The sequence below is a fragment of the Suricata suricatta genome, chromosome 3 (genome assembly GCF_006229205.1).
Source record: "Suricata suricatta isolate VVHF042 chromosome 3, meerkat_22Aug2017_6uvM2_HiC, whole genome shotgun sequence".
In the NCBI taxonomy this organism is placed as follows: domain Eukaryota; kingdom Metazoa; phylum Chordata; class Mammalia; order Carnivora; family Herpestidae; genus Suricata; species Suricata suricatta.
The window spans coordinates 168,526,856-168,541,903 of NC_043702.1; the positions used below are offsets into that span (position 1 = coordinate 168,526,856).

General features: G+C 45.3%; 1 protein-coding gene across 1 annotated transcript in view; it reads right to left on the reverse strand.

The window, feature by feature from the left end:
* Nucleotides 1-8,285: 8,285 nt before the first annotated feature.
* The window catches only part of NUF2 (NUF2 component of NDC80 kinetochore complex), a 24,761-nt gene continuing 17,998 nt past the window's right edge, over nucleotides 8,286-15,048 (reverse strand). The window contains exons 15-18 of the mRNA XM_029933414.1: nucleotides 13,741-13,860; nucleotides 11,240-11,318; nucleotides 8,776-9,035; nucleotides 8,286-8,628 (exon numbers count right to left, since the gene is read on the reverse strand). Coding sequence (XP_029789274.1) covers nucleotides 8,494-8,628; nucleotides 8,776-9,035; nucleotides 11,240-11,318; nucleotides 13,741-13,860 — 594 coding nt within the window. The 3' untranslated portion in view covers nucleotides 8,286-8,493. The remainder of the gene's footprint in view (nucleotides 8,629-8,775; nucleotides 9,036-11,239; nucleotides 11,319-13,740; nucleotides 13,861-15,048) is intronic.

Below are 15,048 nucleotides of genomic sequence, written 5' to 3' on the forward strand. Positions count from 1 at the left end.
GTTTTATTCTTTAATTAATTGATTTTCTTTAATTTTTTAATGTGTATTTATTTTTGAGAGAGAGAGAAACAGAGCAAGAGGAGGGAAAGGGCAGAGAGAGAGACACACAGAATTCAAAACAGGCTCCAGGCTCTGAGCCTGACATGGGGCTCACACTCACAAACTGGGAGCCGATGACCCGAGCCAAAGTCAGTTGCTTAACCAACTGAGCCACCCAGGCCCCCCCCCTTTTTTTTTAAATTTTGTTAATATTTCTTTACTTTTGAGAGAGAGAGAGAGAGAGAGAGAGAGACAGTCCAAAGCAGGCTCCAGGCTCTGAGAGGTCCGCACAGAGCCCGACACAGGGCTCGAACTCACAAACGGAGAGATCATGACCTGAGCTGAAGTTGGACGCTTCACTGACTGTGCCACCCTGGCGTCCATTTATTTATACTTTAAATTACAGATATAGAGAAGTTATACAGAGTTCTCGAATACCACCAACTTTCTTGGCGTGTCATTACGTAGTTAAAGTCACAGCCAGAGAGTGCAGCTCCAGCCAAAAGTCCAACATTTGCATTTTTTTTCCCTTTCCAGGTACTGCACTTACAAAACGGGGGTGCTGGAATGCGGTGCAGGGGCTGAGGGAACTCTGTGGCTGAGTGTGTAGACAAGAGGGGCTTTTTTCCTTGAACGCCTGGATCCCTCAGAGGGACAGGTGTGAGCAGCGAGGCGGTCCCCTGGACGGACGCTCTGCAGGGTATGAGAGCATGTGCCGAGCTCTGGCCTTGCCCCCCCCCCCCGCCCACCTTTCTGAGCAGCTGGAAAAAGAACCTTCACTCATAGGAACTCTGGCAGCTTCCCTTCACCCTGGACATAAAAGTGAAGCAAAAAATGTCATCCTTCTCTCTGCTGGCAGAGGCCAGACTAGGTCTGTCCAGGACAGTCTGGGGCCGGGTGACCTAATTTGTTACACAGCCATGGAGAGCTAATACACGGATTGGAGCAAAAGGGGTGACTAACAACATTTGGATGGAGAGGAAGTCTGAGAGTGGACAACGTCCAGGGACCCTTCTTGAGAGCAGGAATTACTCATTCAGTTCTTTCAATCCAGTATTAGACCCAGTACAACATGGACTCTTAGTAGATGTGGTTTGAGTTATGGAGTGAAGAAGAGGGGGAGGGGCCTAAGCTTCATAAAAGTGAGGAAAGCCCGGCCAGGGGTAGGAACGTGGGGCGAACAGGGGCTGCGTGGATAAGACACGTCTAGGGAGGCCAACTATCCTGGTTGGCCCAGAACGGAGCAGTTCCTGGAATGTGGCGTGTGTGGCACTAAAATTATGAGAGTGAGGGAGCCCCGTTAGAGGAACCCTCCAAGGAAGGAGGAAAACTCATGGAAGAACCAGTGGGGGGCAGCCCTGCTATACCTTTGAGTACAGTGAAGTTTCTTCATTCAGTTGTTCACCAAATATGACTTTGCTTCCATTAAGTGCTAAGCTGTAAAGATTAAAAAGTAAATCATAGTCTCTGGCCCCCAAAGCACTGATATATAAAGTTGCATTGGTGACGTTGGACAACTCTTACCTCCCAGAAAAATGCAATAAGTTCAGAGAACTTTTCAAGAAGTATTAATGTTCCCAAAACACTTTTTTTCTTTGAATCTAGTCAAAAGGAAGGTTTAAGCATCTTGGTCCTCTCCGAATCCTCTCTCCTTTGCCCACTGGTAGAGCTGATAGTGATACGTAACCATTGGTCGTGGGTGGTCAGAATCATGAGTACAGTGTGACTTGGTTTTCTGGTTAGATTCTGGTTAGATCAAACTGTAAAATCTCTCTGCATACGTGCCGCAGTCATTCCTGTCGCCTCTGTTTCTTGGACTTCACTAGTAACGGTAGCTCTTTATAAAGAGTGCCAAGAGTTCACTTTTCTCATAGGATTTAACCCTCGTGGCAACCTTGTAAAGACACTATAATTCCTGATTCACAAATGAGAAAGCTTCGGCTGGGTGTCCTAGTTCACACGGCTGGTCAGCTGTAAACACAGGGTTTGAAGGTCTTTCTAAACTACACGTTCTTGACCAGTGTGCAAAATACCTCATCATCAGAATTGCCAACACGCGCCGTGACAAGCGTTTACATATATCATCTCCACCTTGTGAAGGGCAGAGAACCTGGCGGTACGAAGTTGGAATCAACAATGACAGGCTATTAATTTTATATTCAAAGTGTGGTCTGTGGCCCTGCAACCCCAGGATGGCCTCCTTTTTATTTTTTTTAATTTGTTAAGTGTTTACTTATTTTTTGAGAGGGAGAGAGAGACAGAGCACAAGTGGAGGAGGGGCAGAGAGAGAGAGAGGGAAACACAGAATCTGTCAGCACAGAGCCCGATGCAGGGCTCGAACTCACGAACCGTGAGATCATGACCTGAGCCGAAGTCATATGCTTAACTGACTGAGCCACTCACGGGTCCCAAGATCACCTCCTTTTTAGAAATGCAAGGTATCAGGCCCCACGCAGACTGACTAAATGACTATATTTTAATAAGAGAAGAGCTCTAGCCGACTTGTACCCATAAGAAGACATGTAAAAACCCTCACCCAGCTGTGGGTAGATGCCCCTTAAAATCGTGATTCTCCAAATGGGACCCTGAGCCAGCAGCATCAGCCTCACCTGGGAACTTGACTAAAATGCACATTCTCCTGAATCTGAACCGCTGGAGCAGTGACCCGGTTGAGCCCTCCAGGTGATTCTGATGAACCTCTAGGTCTGAGAGAACCTCCCTGATATCATTCTTACACCTGTACTTAGCCTGGAAAGCAGAGTCAGCAGCGACACCCTGTGGAGCCAAGGGACGTTTGCACCTTTTTTATGCATGCACCTGCTTCCTTCTTCTCCCTGGTAAGCAAAACTGTCATGAACTTTGTTCTTTGCACTCAAAATACAAGGCTGATTTCTTTCCCTATGAACTATTGGCTTTAGGGCATTGCGCCCATTGTGGTCAAGCAGACCAGATTCTTTAATTTGGCAAACATTTACTCATTCATGCAGTAGAGGTGGTGCAGAAGATAGAAGGCATATCAGATTGGTCCCCGGAGCGATCTACTGTTATACTTATAGCGGCACGTGCTACCATTTGAGTATCTGCTATGTGCCAGGCACTGTGCTAATTGTCTTCCCAAACGCCCTCAGTCCTTCTGTACTAGAGATGTAGTTATTATTCCCATTTTATAATAAAGAAAGTAATGTGAGGGCTGATTCTAATGCTGATGCTCTTAATCACATAGCAACGGAAGACCATGGGGGAAGGGAAAGGGAAAAAAGTAGTTTCAGAGAGGGAGGTAAACCATAAGAGTCTCTTAAAGACAGAGAACAAACTGAGGATTGGTGGGGACGGGGGGCAGTGGGGAAATGAAAATGGGCGATGGGCTTTGAGGAGGGCACTTTCGGGAATGAACACTGGCTGTTGTATGTAAGCAATGGATTGCGGTTATCTACTCCCAAAACCAAGAACATACCATATACACTGTGTGTTACCTAACTCAACAATATATTAGATTTAGAAAAAATGTAAAAATAAAAATAATTTTTAAATAATAAAAAAAAGGAAACAAAAAAATCACAGAGCTTCGTAAAGCAATCCCCAAGGATCACTGTTATTAGAGTCACTTAGTCACTTGTTTCAAGAGTAGATTCCCAGGGGCGCCTGGGTGGCTCAAGTTGAGAGTCCGGCTTCAGCTCAGGTCATAATCTCACAATTCGTGGGTCTGAACTCCGCATCAGGCTCTGTGCTGACCACTAGCTCAGAGCACGGAGCCTGCTTCAGATTCTGTGTCTCTTTCTCTCTCTGCACTTCCCCATTCAAGCTGTCTCTCAAAAATAAATAAATGTATGGGGCACCTGGCTCAGTTGGTTAAGCGTCCGGCTTCGGCTCAGGTCATGATCTCACAGTTCATGCGTTTGAGCCCCGCATTAGGCTCTGTGCTGACCGCTAGCTCCGAGCCTGGAGCCTGCTTCAGATTCTGTATCTCCCTCTCTCTGACCCTACCCTGCTCGTGCTGTCTCTGTCTGTCTCTCAAAAATAAATTTAAAAAAATAAAAAAAAAAAGAGTCAATTCCCACATACCAAATCAAGGCATGTTTGGCAAATGTTACACTCAGCCTGGGAATTACTGTGTTACACTGTACTGCCTCCACAACATGGACCTTCAAAGGGCCGTGGACTTACCCCGAAATGGAGAGTGGCAAAGATTCCTAAGCAGTGGGGAAAAGATGACCAAGTCTGTACTTCAGGAAGGTCTATGGGGAGGCAGTATGAGTGGATTAGAGGATGGTGGAGATGGGAGGGACTGAGGTGATCAATGATTTTTAGAATGTGCCCTGAGTTATCAACGCCAGTGGCGATCTGGGTTTGTTTCCTCGTTGTATGGATGTCTCCAATTCTTGTCTCAGGAAAAGCGGTTTTAAGAGATGCATGGAATGTGAGCTAGAAATCCGGAACCAAACAGTAGGGGGAGAATTCAGATAAAATCATCCTAAGGGGCGCCTGGGTGGCTCAATCGATGGAGCACCTGATTCTTGACTTTGGCTCAAGTCATGATCCCTGCGATTGTGGGATGGAGCCCCGAGTCAGGCTTCACGTTCAATAAAGAGATTTGGAGGTTTGAGTTTGAGATTCTCTCTCTCTCTTCCTCTGCCCCCCTTCCCAGCTCACACACTCTCTCTCTCAAATAAAGAAAAATCTTAAAAAAAATAACAGGGTCAGATATTGGAGCTTTCTGATGAATTATCCTTGTAGCAAATTTTTCAATAATTTTAAGTTACTGTTTAGAACCTATTTTCACTGTAGATTGTGTCTGAGTTCTTTCTGATATATTTTTTTCAGTTGTTACTATCATTTTAAATTTCTCAGCTTTCAAATCTGAAAATCAAGTTATTCTCCCATTGGTTATGCAAGTTGCGTTATGCCCCCTGGTGGCGGAATGGATAGAAAGCTGAGAGCACAGTTTTCAATCAAAGGACAAAGCCAACTTAACTGAAGTAGGTGGCGAGCCCCGAATTTGAAATGGAATTTCATATAAAACTTTTCTGGTCTAAAAATAGGAAACATCCTGTTAAGCTAAAATCAGATGTATTAACTTTAGCCTGCAAGGTGCATATTTCAATTTCCCTTGCTTTGTCATAAAATGGATTAGCTCCTTGAAATATGCCAGTTGAATTTGGAATTAAATATTTGCTCTACATACAGCTAAGTAGCTGGACTCCTACAAGAGGGCTGGAGTCTAAATACGTACAGAATGTCCTTCAAGGTCAGGCCTCAGTGAGCGTCACAGACACACGATGCTATTTATTTTCTTCGGAGCATTGGTTTCCGTGCGAATAAAGTTGAAAATGTTACACAGCCCACGCAAGTCATACATATTCAGGAAGGCTTGGGGGGTGGATTTTCAAAATTTGTAATGTATCCTTCAATGTTAACAGCCAAATATAGGTTACTAGTGGAACATATGTTGGTGTTTGGTGTGAAAAAAGAGGAGACATATAGGGGCGTCCGGGGGGCTCAGTTGGTCAAGCACCTGACTTCAGCTCGGGTAATGATCTCGCTGTTTCTGAGTTGGAGCCCTAGCTTTGGGCTTTGTGCTGACAGCTCAGAGCCTGGAGCCTGCTTCAGATTCTGTCTCCTTCTCTCTCTGCACCCCCCCCCCACTTTATCTCTCAAAATTAACATTAAAAAAAATAAGTAAAAGAGGAGAGGTAAGTTTCTTGCTGGACTTAGATAAACCTGGCCTCGATGGATACATTATTTGGTCATGTGAGGAAAAAACTGGCAGTTCCTTAAATAAACTAAGTGACTACTAGGCGCCTAACACTGTGCTATCCTAGAAAGTACTAGAGAGGGAGACTGGGGGGAAAGTGCAGTTAGAGACACTGTTTAGCAGAACGTGTGTTATTTTGATAACCGTGTTTGGAGCCTGTTGGTTGCCTTCACGACCCTGCATTCTATTTCGTGCCTGGAAAACGTTATTTTGAGAGGGCTCCACCAGAAGCCAAGGGGTTAAAACCACCTGCTAACTGCTGGATATACAAGTGTGAAATTCAGGAAACAGGAAAAGTGTAATTAAATGCACATAATGCAGTAGCCATTGCATGGATGTTTACCTTGTGATCGAAGCTATGGGTGTAGGTACAAGTTTTCAAGGAAAAGTAAGAGGCTGAAGATCAAGGGCAGAAGCCTAGAACACAAACACTTCATAGGTGAACAAAGAGGGACAGAGAGGTAAAAGAACCAAGAAAGCGGTGTTACGGAGAAAAGAGGGAAAAGTATTGGACAGGTAGAATGTAAGGAAGAGATCTGAACAAGTACCCAGGGAATTTTGATATCAGTAATGTTTTGGTGATCTTAGGAAGTTCAGTACATTAGCATGGAAACAAGGAACAAGGTCATGAAGGGCAGAGAATGAAGCAGGTTCACATGGATAGAATTGGATTTCCCGGAAATTCGGTTCTTTTTGAAATATAATTAACAAATTAATATAATAACTAGTTATTAATTTCAGGTCTACAATATTGTGATCCAGCAATTTATATACCATGGTTAATGTGTGCTCTTAATACCCTTTACCTGTTTCCCGTAACCCCCCTCCCCCTCTGGTGACCAGCAGTTTGTTCTCTGTATTCAAAAGTCTGTTTATTGTTTTTGTCCATTTTTTTGTTTCTCAAATTCCACATGAAAGAAATCATATGTCTTTCTAATTTCACTTAGCATTATACTCTCTAGGTCCATCCATGTTCTTGCAAATGGCAATATCTCATTCTTCTTTATGGCTAATATTCTGATACACGCACGCGTGCGCGTACACACACACACACACACACCTTCTGTCCATCTATCAATGGACACTTGGGTTGCTTCCCTTTCTTGGCCATTCTAAATAAATGCTGCAATTAACATAGGAGCCCATGTAGCTCCCTGAATTCGTGTTTCCAATACCCAGTAGTGAAATTATTGGGACATATTCTATTTTGTTTTTAATTTATTGAGGAGCCTCCATACTGTTTTCCACAGTGGCTGCACCAGTCTACATTCCCACCAGCAGTGCAGAAGGCTTCCTTCTTCTCACCACCCTCACCAACACGTCTTTCTTGTCTCTTTTACTTCAGTTATTCTGACAAGTGTAAGGTGATATCTCAGTTGTGGGGAAAAGAAAAAAAAACAATAACTTAAAGATGGATATAGGTCCAGGGGGTTACATTTTTAAAGATAAAAAGAGTCATGGTCATGTTTACCCCTGTTACCCCGCCTCATAAACTGACCTTTTTGAAGGCTTAAAATTCTACTTAGAAAGAAGCAAGAAAGGGACAGGTCAGCAGCTCAATCTTGTACCCCAACTAGTCCTCCCTGGACACCTAGATTTTTCCAGTCCTCCATCCCAGGGCTTTTTTGTCTCACTGAAAGGCTGGTCTCTACCTACACCAATGCTTTATCATCGCTGACAAAGGCAGAAACACCCGGACTTCCATGATTCTACATACTGAGACTGACTAGCACTGACGTCTGCCATGGCACCTAGGCGGCTCTGCATTGGGCACACTTTACCTCGTTTTCCTCATAAAGACGCCCCGGCGCCGTGAACAGGAATGAAGGGAAACCCCAGCACAGTGGTCTGGAGGCTCCACGGGGGGCCCTACGCCCCAACATGATGACTGGAACAGGTGCCGGTTATAATCCCGACAGGGGAACCACCCACCGCACGGAGTCCCCGCCCAGCAGGGCGAGATGCCCGCTGCACCCCTGCAGGGAGCACCGGCCGACAGTCCAGCCAAAGAGAAACCGTCATCGCCTCCAACTCTTGCTTTTCTCCGACGGACCTGGGGTCAAACGACCCCTCCCGACGTCCCCGTCCTCTGCCGGACTGGCCTGGCGGCCTGCCACAGTTGGCGTGTCCCGAACTGCAATTCTCGCTACGACCGAACAATCCCATCATGCTGGTAGAATACGGACAGTTTTAAGTTTAACAGCGTCGGTGAAGCACCGACCGGCACCCGACCGCCGCACTCAAACTTTTTCAACAATGACTCCAGAGAGGTGGGAGAGCACGCGCTGCACGCTCCAGCGCCGCGGGGCCCGGTTCCAATCCCGGCTCCGCCACCTCCCCGCAACTGCCCCCGTGAGGACGCCCGAGACCCCGACCTCAGGGCTGCAGCATGCTACCCCCTGGAGGCCCACCAGCAACGATGGCGGGCGACACGGAAAACCATGTGTTTCAAATGCACCTGTTTTTGTCTTAGTCCACTCCTTACAAGCAGGGCATGGAGAGCTGCGCAAGCTATTTTAATTGTAAGTTAATAAAAGTCTACATTAAATGTGTTATCTTACAAAGTAACCTATGAGAGCCTATAAACATGGCTGAGCCAACACTACGTGCTGCTTCCAATACTTTCAGAAACTTCCACGAACTGTCCTGCTTCCACACCCGAAAGGCCACGAGCTGCTGGCAGAGACCGGTGCCTGCGTTCATCAGGCCGACGTTCTGAACATGCTCTTCTTCAGTTCGGCCGTTTTCTCCTCGATTTTGGCGCCACAGTCCTCTGCCGCCTTTTCAATGCCCTCATGGTACTTCTCCAAAGCAGCTTTCAAACTCAGAAAGATTTCCTAGGTGGAAAGTGAAACGGAGTAAGAATTGTCCCATGCAGCAACCTAACCTGACAAGTGGCAGGAATTCTAGCCCTCTCATTAACACGTATTAGTCATATTTTAACGCCCCAACGACCGTCTGCGCAGGCCCGCATGTGTACCCACTCGTTTCCAACCTTCCTTCTGCAGGCTGTGTAGACACAAGAAGAAAGTACGCGGCTCAGAGCAAAGCAGAGACGTGCAACGGGGACTTGGATTCCAGGATGTCAGGAGCGGACTTTTAATTGTCAAGGAAAAGGTTTTACTTTGGAGCTTCTCATCTGTACCAGGCAGGTGGTGACGGACACTACACCCCCTGCATCTGGCCGTGATCCCCACGGAAGAGCTACAGAAACAGACTGAAGAAGTCATCGGGAGGACTGAAAATTACACATTAGAGCCGCGTTAATAAAGTCATCAGGTAATTCTACTACAAGCAATAATGAGTTTTCTAGAAACCTCTGTGGATGTGCTAAGAACTTACAAAACAATGAGAGCACAATTTTTATAGATGGAATAAAATAGACGAAGCCAGTAAACCTTCATACATTCTCTCCTCTCTCATACTTTACAAAGTGTGATTTTGACCTTTGTATTCATTTTTCTTGAACAAAATTCTCAAACCTTAGTACAAGAAAAGGGTATACTACGGAAAGAATACACTAAAAGTGGTATTCTGAAAGTTTACAGGTGTTTCATCACTAAAATAAAACAGCAGTCCTTTTCCAATGGGAGGAAAAAGCAGTACATGGGAGTGACGGGTATAATGTTTCTGATTTTAACTGTCCCTCCCATTAACTTTTCCTTTAACCTAGTTTGTCTACTACTGACCTTAGGGTTTGTTTGTTTGTTTAAACGTTTACTTGTTTTAAGAGAAACAGAAAGAGTTATGCGCGTGAGCAGTAGAGGAGCAGAGACGGAGAAAGAATCCCGAGCAGGCTCTACGCTGAGCATGGACCGTGGGATGTGGAGCCTTGATGGGGGGCTCGATCCCCGGACCATGAGATCACAACCTGAGGCAATACCAAGAGTCAGATGCTTAACCAACTGAGCCACCCAGGTGCCCCACTACTCACCTTAATTTACATTCTAGCGTAGATACTATCTGATTTTGAACAACTGTATAGATTATAATTTAATATATTGTATTTCATGGTGTTTCAAAAAAGAACAAAACTAGTTCCAGACTCTGACACCTATGCAGGTTTGAGAACTATTGCTCAAGCTTCAGTGAGGATAAACAGATGCTTAAGGCTAAACACTTTCCCCAAAGCCAGACCCAGATAGTTATTAAATCCTAAAATGAAAATAGAAGAGACTTATTTAGATTTCTAAGATCTAACTGGGTATCAAATTGCTACAACTATGGGATGTGAATCATTAAGAAAATAAATCAAACATCTTTGAAAGCTTTTTTTCTTACATCTTACAGGAAAAAACAAGGTGCATTCATTGCTAGCTTGTGTAAACACCATTTTAAAAAACCTCAGCACACTCAGCAGCTATAGATCAACTTAACTTCTGAGTTCCATAGGAATGTACGTTTATTCTTACTAAAAAGGAAGCTCAATAAATTTAGTAGTAAGACAGTACTCGTGAGAAACTATTAAGAGTGTTTAAATAAAGATACACAATCTAAATATCTGAACTCACCGCTTCAACACCCCCAAAGATACCCTTTCCCTCACGGACCCTCATGGAGCAACCATCCCTGTGCCCAGATGGAACTGCCATAAGTGAGCGACTCTCAAAGCCCATTCCAGGGCGAATCAACAGAAGCAAGCAGACCCTCCTGACCCTCATAGGATGTTAATGACAATAAATCACAGCCCTCACAAATGAGGTTTTAGTTTCCAATTAAATTCTGTATCCAGGGGCACCTGGGTGGCTCCATTGGTTCAGCGTCCAAAATTGGCTCAGGTCATGATCTCACAGTTTGAGTTTGAGCCCCACGTTGGGCCCTGTGCTGACTGCTCAGCCTGGAGCCTGCTTCTGACACTCCCTCCCTCTCTCTCTCCCTCCCTCTCTCTCTCTCTCTCTCTCTCTCTCACTCCCCCTCTCTCTGCCCCCCCCGCTTGTACTGTCTCTCAAAAAAATAAATGTTAAAAAAAATGTTTTTTAATTCTGTATCCAAGTGGAACTTTATACTATTAACACATCTAATTCACAAAAAGAATGTATCTTACTGTGATGGCGTCACTAAATTTTTTTTGACAAAAGTTTTTAATGTTATCAGTAGGCTATTAGTCGACACTAGGCTATTAGTTAACTTTTTTGGCAAATCAGAAATTATACGAAGAGTTTTGACTACATGGGGGTTAGCATCCCAATCCCCGTGCTGTTCAAAGGTTAATCATATATAATATCCATGGGACTTTACAGCCAGTCATTATCTATCAAGTATGTATTAATTCATCAACCAAATAAGGCTGGGTACCTTCTACAAGTAGTCCTGTGAGGAGAATAGAACAGAGAATGCAAATATGCTTCCTGCCCTAATGGAACATATAATCCAGAGCAGACTGGATACCAAGTGCTTAAAATACAGCTCATTCTGTACAAAATTTTAAACACCATAAATATTACTTACCTGCAATTAACTGAAATATAAATGTTAATAGCCATATGCCGCCAGCAGCTACCCCACTGGACGACACAAATCCAGTGACCTGGAGCAGAGCACAAGCGCCGTGGCATTAGAGAGGAGAAAAACCGAAGGTATCTCACAGGGATCAGAGAAAGTTACATGGAAGCTGTACTTTCTAATGATCATAAATGATGGAAATAATTAGCTTAGATCTAAAACCTTAAAGTCCTAGGAGCGCCAGGGTGGCTCAGTTGGTTAAGCATCAACTTTGATTCAGTCATGATCTCGTGGTTCCTGAGTTGGGGTCCCGCATCGGGCTTTGTGCTGTCAGTGCAGAGCCTGCTTTGAACCCCATCTGTCTCTCTGCCTTGCCCCTGCTCACGTGCGCACGTGCACGCTCTCTCTCTCTCTCTCTCTCAAAAATAAACAAACATTTAAAATAAAAGTCCTAGAAGGCAGGGATCATGCCTTCCTTTTTCACAACTTATTCTGAGACAGGTGAAGCGCCGGGCACCAGCAGGTGCGTGGGCCGTTAGGAGGACGAGGGACGGGATGAATGAACTACAGGCAAACAGGGAGCTCCTGTTTTCAAGAGGAAAGTATGACAGCAGTGACATTCAGCAGGAAGAAGGTGGCAGTTACTTCGTACTCAGGGCAGATCTGATGCAGAGAATCATAAGTCAAGGGAGAAATTTGGCAAGGTTTTGGTACAATCCAGGAGCATTACAAAACTATGGGACAGAAGCAGAACAGAAAAGAGTCGTTCTGAACAGTGCCATTGACTTTTAAAAAATCCTAACATTAACTTGGTGACTGGATGTCAGGATTATCTAAACAAAGTCCAAAACTCCCAACTCGTTGTGATAGAAAGTGATGCCATCACGTAGAGACATTTGTGAAGAAGGGGAGTAAAAGGGAAAGAGAGAGAGGGAGGCAGAGGGGAAAGAGAAAGTGGGAAGGCGGAGGGCAGCTGGATGTCATCCGGATGTCACTCTGTAAATGTGATTTTTGCAGAGAAGGGCAAGCCCACGGAAAACACCCAGCAGAGCACACACGGGGTGACTGGATGGAACAGGAAGCCCAGCCGAAAACCTATCTAAATAAAGGTGGTAACTGAAAGTAGAAGAGGGAAGAGTCTCTGGGAAAGAGTATTCAATGAAACAAGGGATGTGGAGACCGCTGGGGTCCCGGAGAACGGCGCCCCGAGTCACTGGGCATCCCCGGCCCATCTCTTCCTTCCCACGGAGGGTGCTTACGAAGAAGGCTAAAAGGAGCCCTTTGTCAAAACGCATCATGATTCGCACAGGATTTAGACCCCGACGGATATCACAGTGCTGTTTAGAACCAATGGGTAGCACAGTGCACACTGGGTATAGGTTAGAACAACTTTGCACCTTCACCTATACCCAAAGTTTTGATCAGTGGTTCTATGCCACCATGAAGAAATACTTTATGCGGCAAAGGGCCCAATTCTAGTTAACATTTTTATTTGGGAGAAAAAGGCACGTTGGTCAAGTGTGCAGGTGACGCTACACCATAAAAACAGTTAAGGTGAGTGATACAAAGATTGAAATCTGCACTGAAGTAAATAAATGAAGCCTTGAAGAAATACTAGTAAAATTCCGAATGAAAAGTGCCAAGAAATGGTTGCATTAAAGCACAGTGGGACATTCTAACTAGGCAGAGCTACATGTGGCAACGACAGGGGTCATTTAATTGATCGCTGGCTCCATATGTGCCCAGGGCAAGAAGCTGCTCTAAAAGTCCCCGCCAGCATTACACTCCGTTAACGGGAGCCCTGTGCTCTGGGACCGGTCACACCATTATTTGGAAGGCTATGTTTAGTGCCGGGTCCTACATTTTAAACAGAATAATGACAAGCAGGAAATGGGGGGCGGGGGGAGGCAGTAAACAGGATAGTAATGAATCTGAAAATTAAGCTATATAAGGAATGGCTGGAAAACTGGGGCTCATTAACCCAGATGAGAAGGCTGAAGGAACCCATGATCATTATCCTCAAATGTCTTAAGTGATATTAAGCAGAGGAGGATACAGATTTGTTCAGAGAGATCTTGGTTCACTAGAGTACAGAAATTGTACTTTCAACTAAAAATGAGAAATAACATTTTCACAACCAAAGTTGTCCTAGGAAAACGGCCCAGGTGGCTCTGGGCTCTGCCGCACTGAGTGCAATGAAGCGGAACCTTCCAGTGCTTCTCAAAAGCCACAATAAAAATCTCCAGTTCGCAGACCCCGTTGCTGAGGATTCTAATTCAGCACATCTGGGGGGTGGGAGGGTTGTGTTTAGTTTTCAGTTCCTCTTGGGATTCTAATACACGGCCAGGTTGGGAAATTTCACGCTAGATGACCATCCAAGTTTACAAAGATTTATGAAAAGCACACTACAGAGAAGGCGCCAACCTAGGCGTGGTTTGACATACGCAGATACACACAACTGCCACTGTCCAGAAACCGGAAGTGCTCTTGGCCAGACACATACGCACCGAACACTGTGACCGCTTCCCTAACTGCTGGACCTGTGAGAACAGAGAAATACTGACTGACTGACTGACTTGGTTAAGAAGTGGGATTAAGTATCTCCTAAGCTCGCTGTAAGCCACATTCTAGAGATAAACAGAGGGCCAAAGGCTGAGTCTTGGTGAAGATCCAGTGAAGAGGCTGGAAAGAGAGGAGTGGAAATGTAGAAAGGGAAGGGCAGGGCCGAAAAAGACAGGACAGCGCACCGGGCAGATGGGGGCAGGGGAAACCCAGCCCTGGTCTTTTCCTTTCTTCCACGCATCTGACTTGGGCTCAGGTCGTGATCTCATGGTTCATGAGTTCGAGCCCCACCTCGGGCTCTGTCCTGACCGCTCAGAGCCTGGAGCCAGCCTCAGATTCTGTCTCCCTCTGTCTCTGCCCCTCCCCTCCTTGTGCTCTGTCTTTATCTCTCTCAAAAATAAATAAAACATTAAAAAGAAAAAGGTAGGAGAAAATGAGCTATCATAAACGCATCAGGAATAGATTACTTCTTTGAGACCTCAGCAGGTAAGAAAGGGACAGAAGGTAAACACTGTTTGGCACCATACTGACATTTGGAAGACGATGCAGAAGTTAAGATGTCCGTCCTCATGAAACGTAGAGCTATATATGAAATGACAAAATAAATACACTGGAACAAGCAAAGAAAAAAAGCAGTAAATAATTTCCAGGAATTGTGATAAAGATGCCTTTGTCTCCTCACAAAGGGACTCGCCTTAGCTATTTCATTTCACTTAACAATTCAAACACATTGAACGCTGATAAATATTTTTTAAAATCCTTTTAGCAGGACAAAAAACACACAGAAACTTTTTAAAAAACATCACTTAAAATCATTATCCACGTTCACTGATTAGAAAAGGTCAGAGCCTTTCTGGAGCACCTGCTCTTACCACCAGGCCGGGGGAAGAACGAGAGGAGAAAAGGTCCGAAGCACACATACAAAAAGCAACCAAGGGTACATGGAGACAGAACCGAGGAACTAGATCAATTTCTGCTTCAGAGAATGGACAAGACGCTGAAAACGAGGCTCACGGGGGCCACCGCTGGGAGCCGGAGAGGCTGTGGGAGGCTCCCTGGTGAGCACACACTCACTCCCCCCCCGCGAGCACACACTCACTCCCCCCCAGCGAGCACACACTCACTCTCCCCCAATGAGCGCACACACACTCTTCCTGTTGAGCACACACTCACTCCCCCCGGGCGAGGACACACTCACTCCCCCTGGTGAGCACACACTCACTCTTCCTGTTGAGCACACACTCACTTTCCCC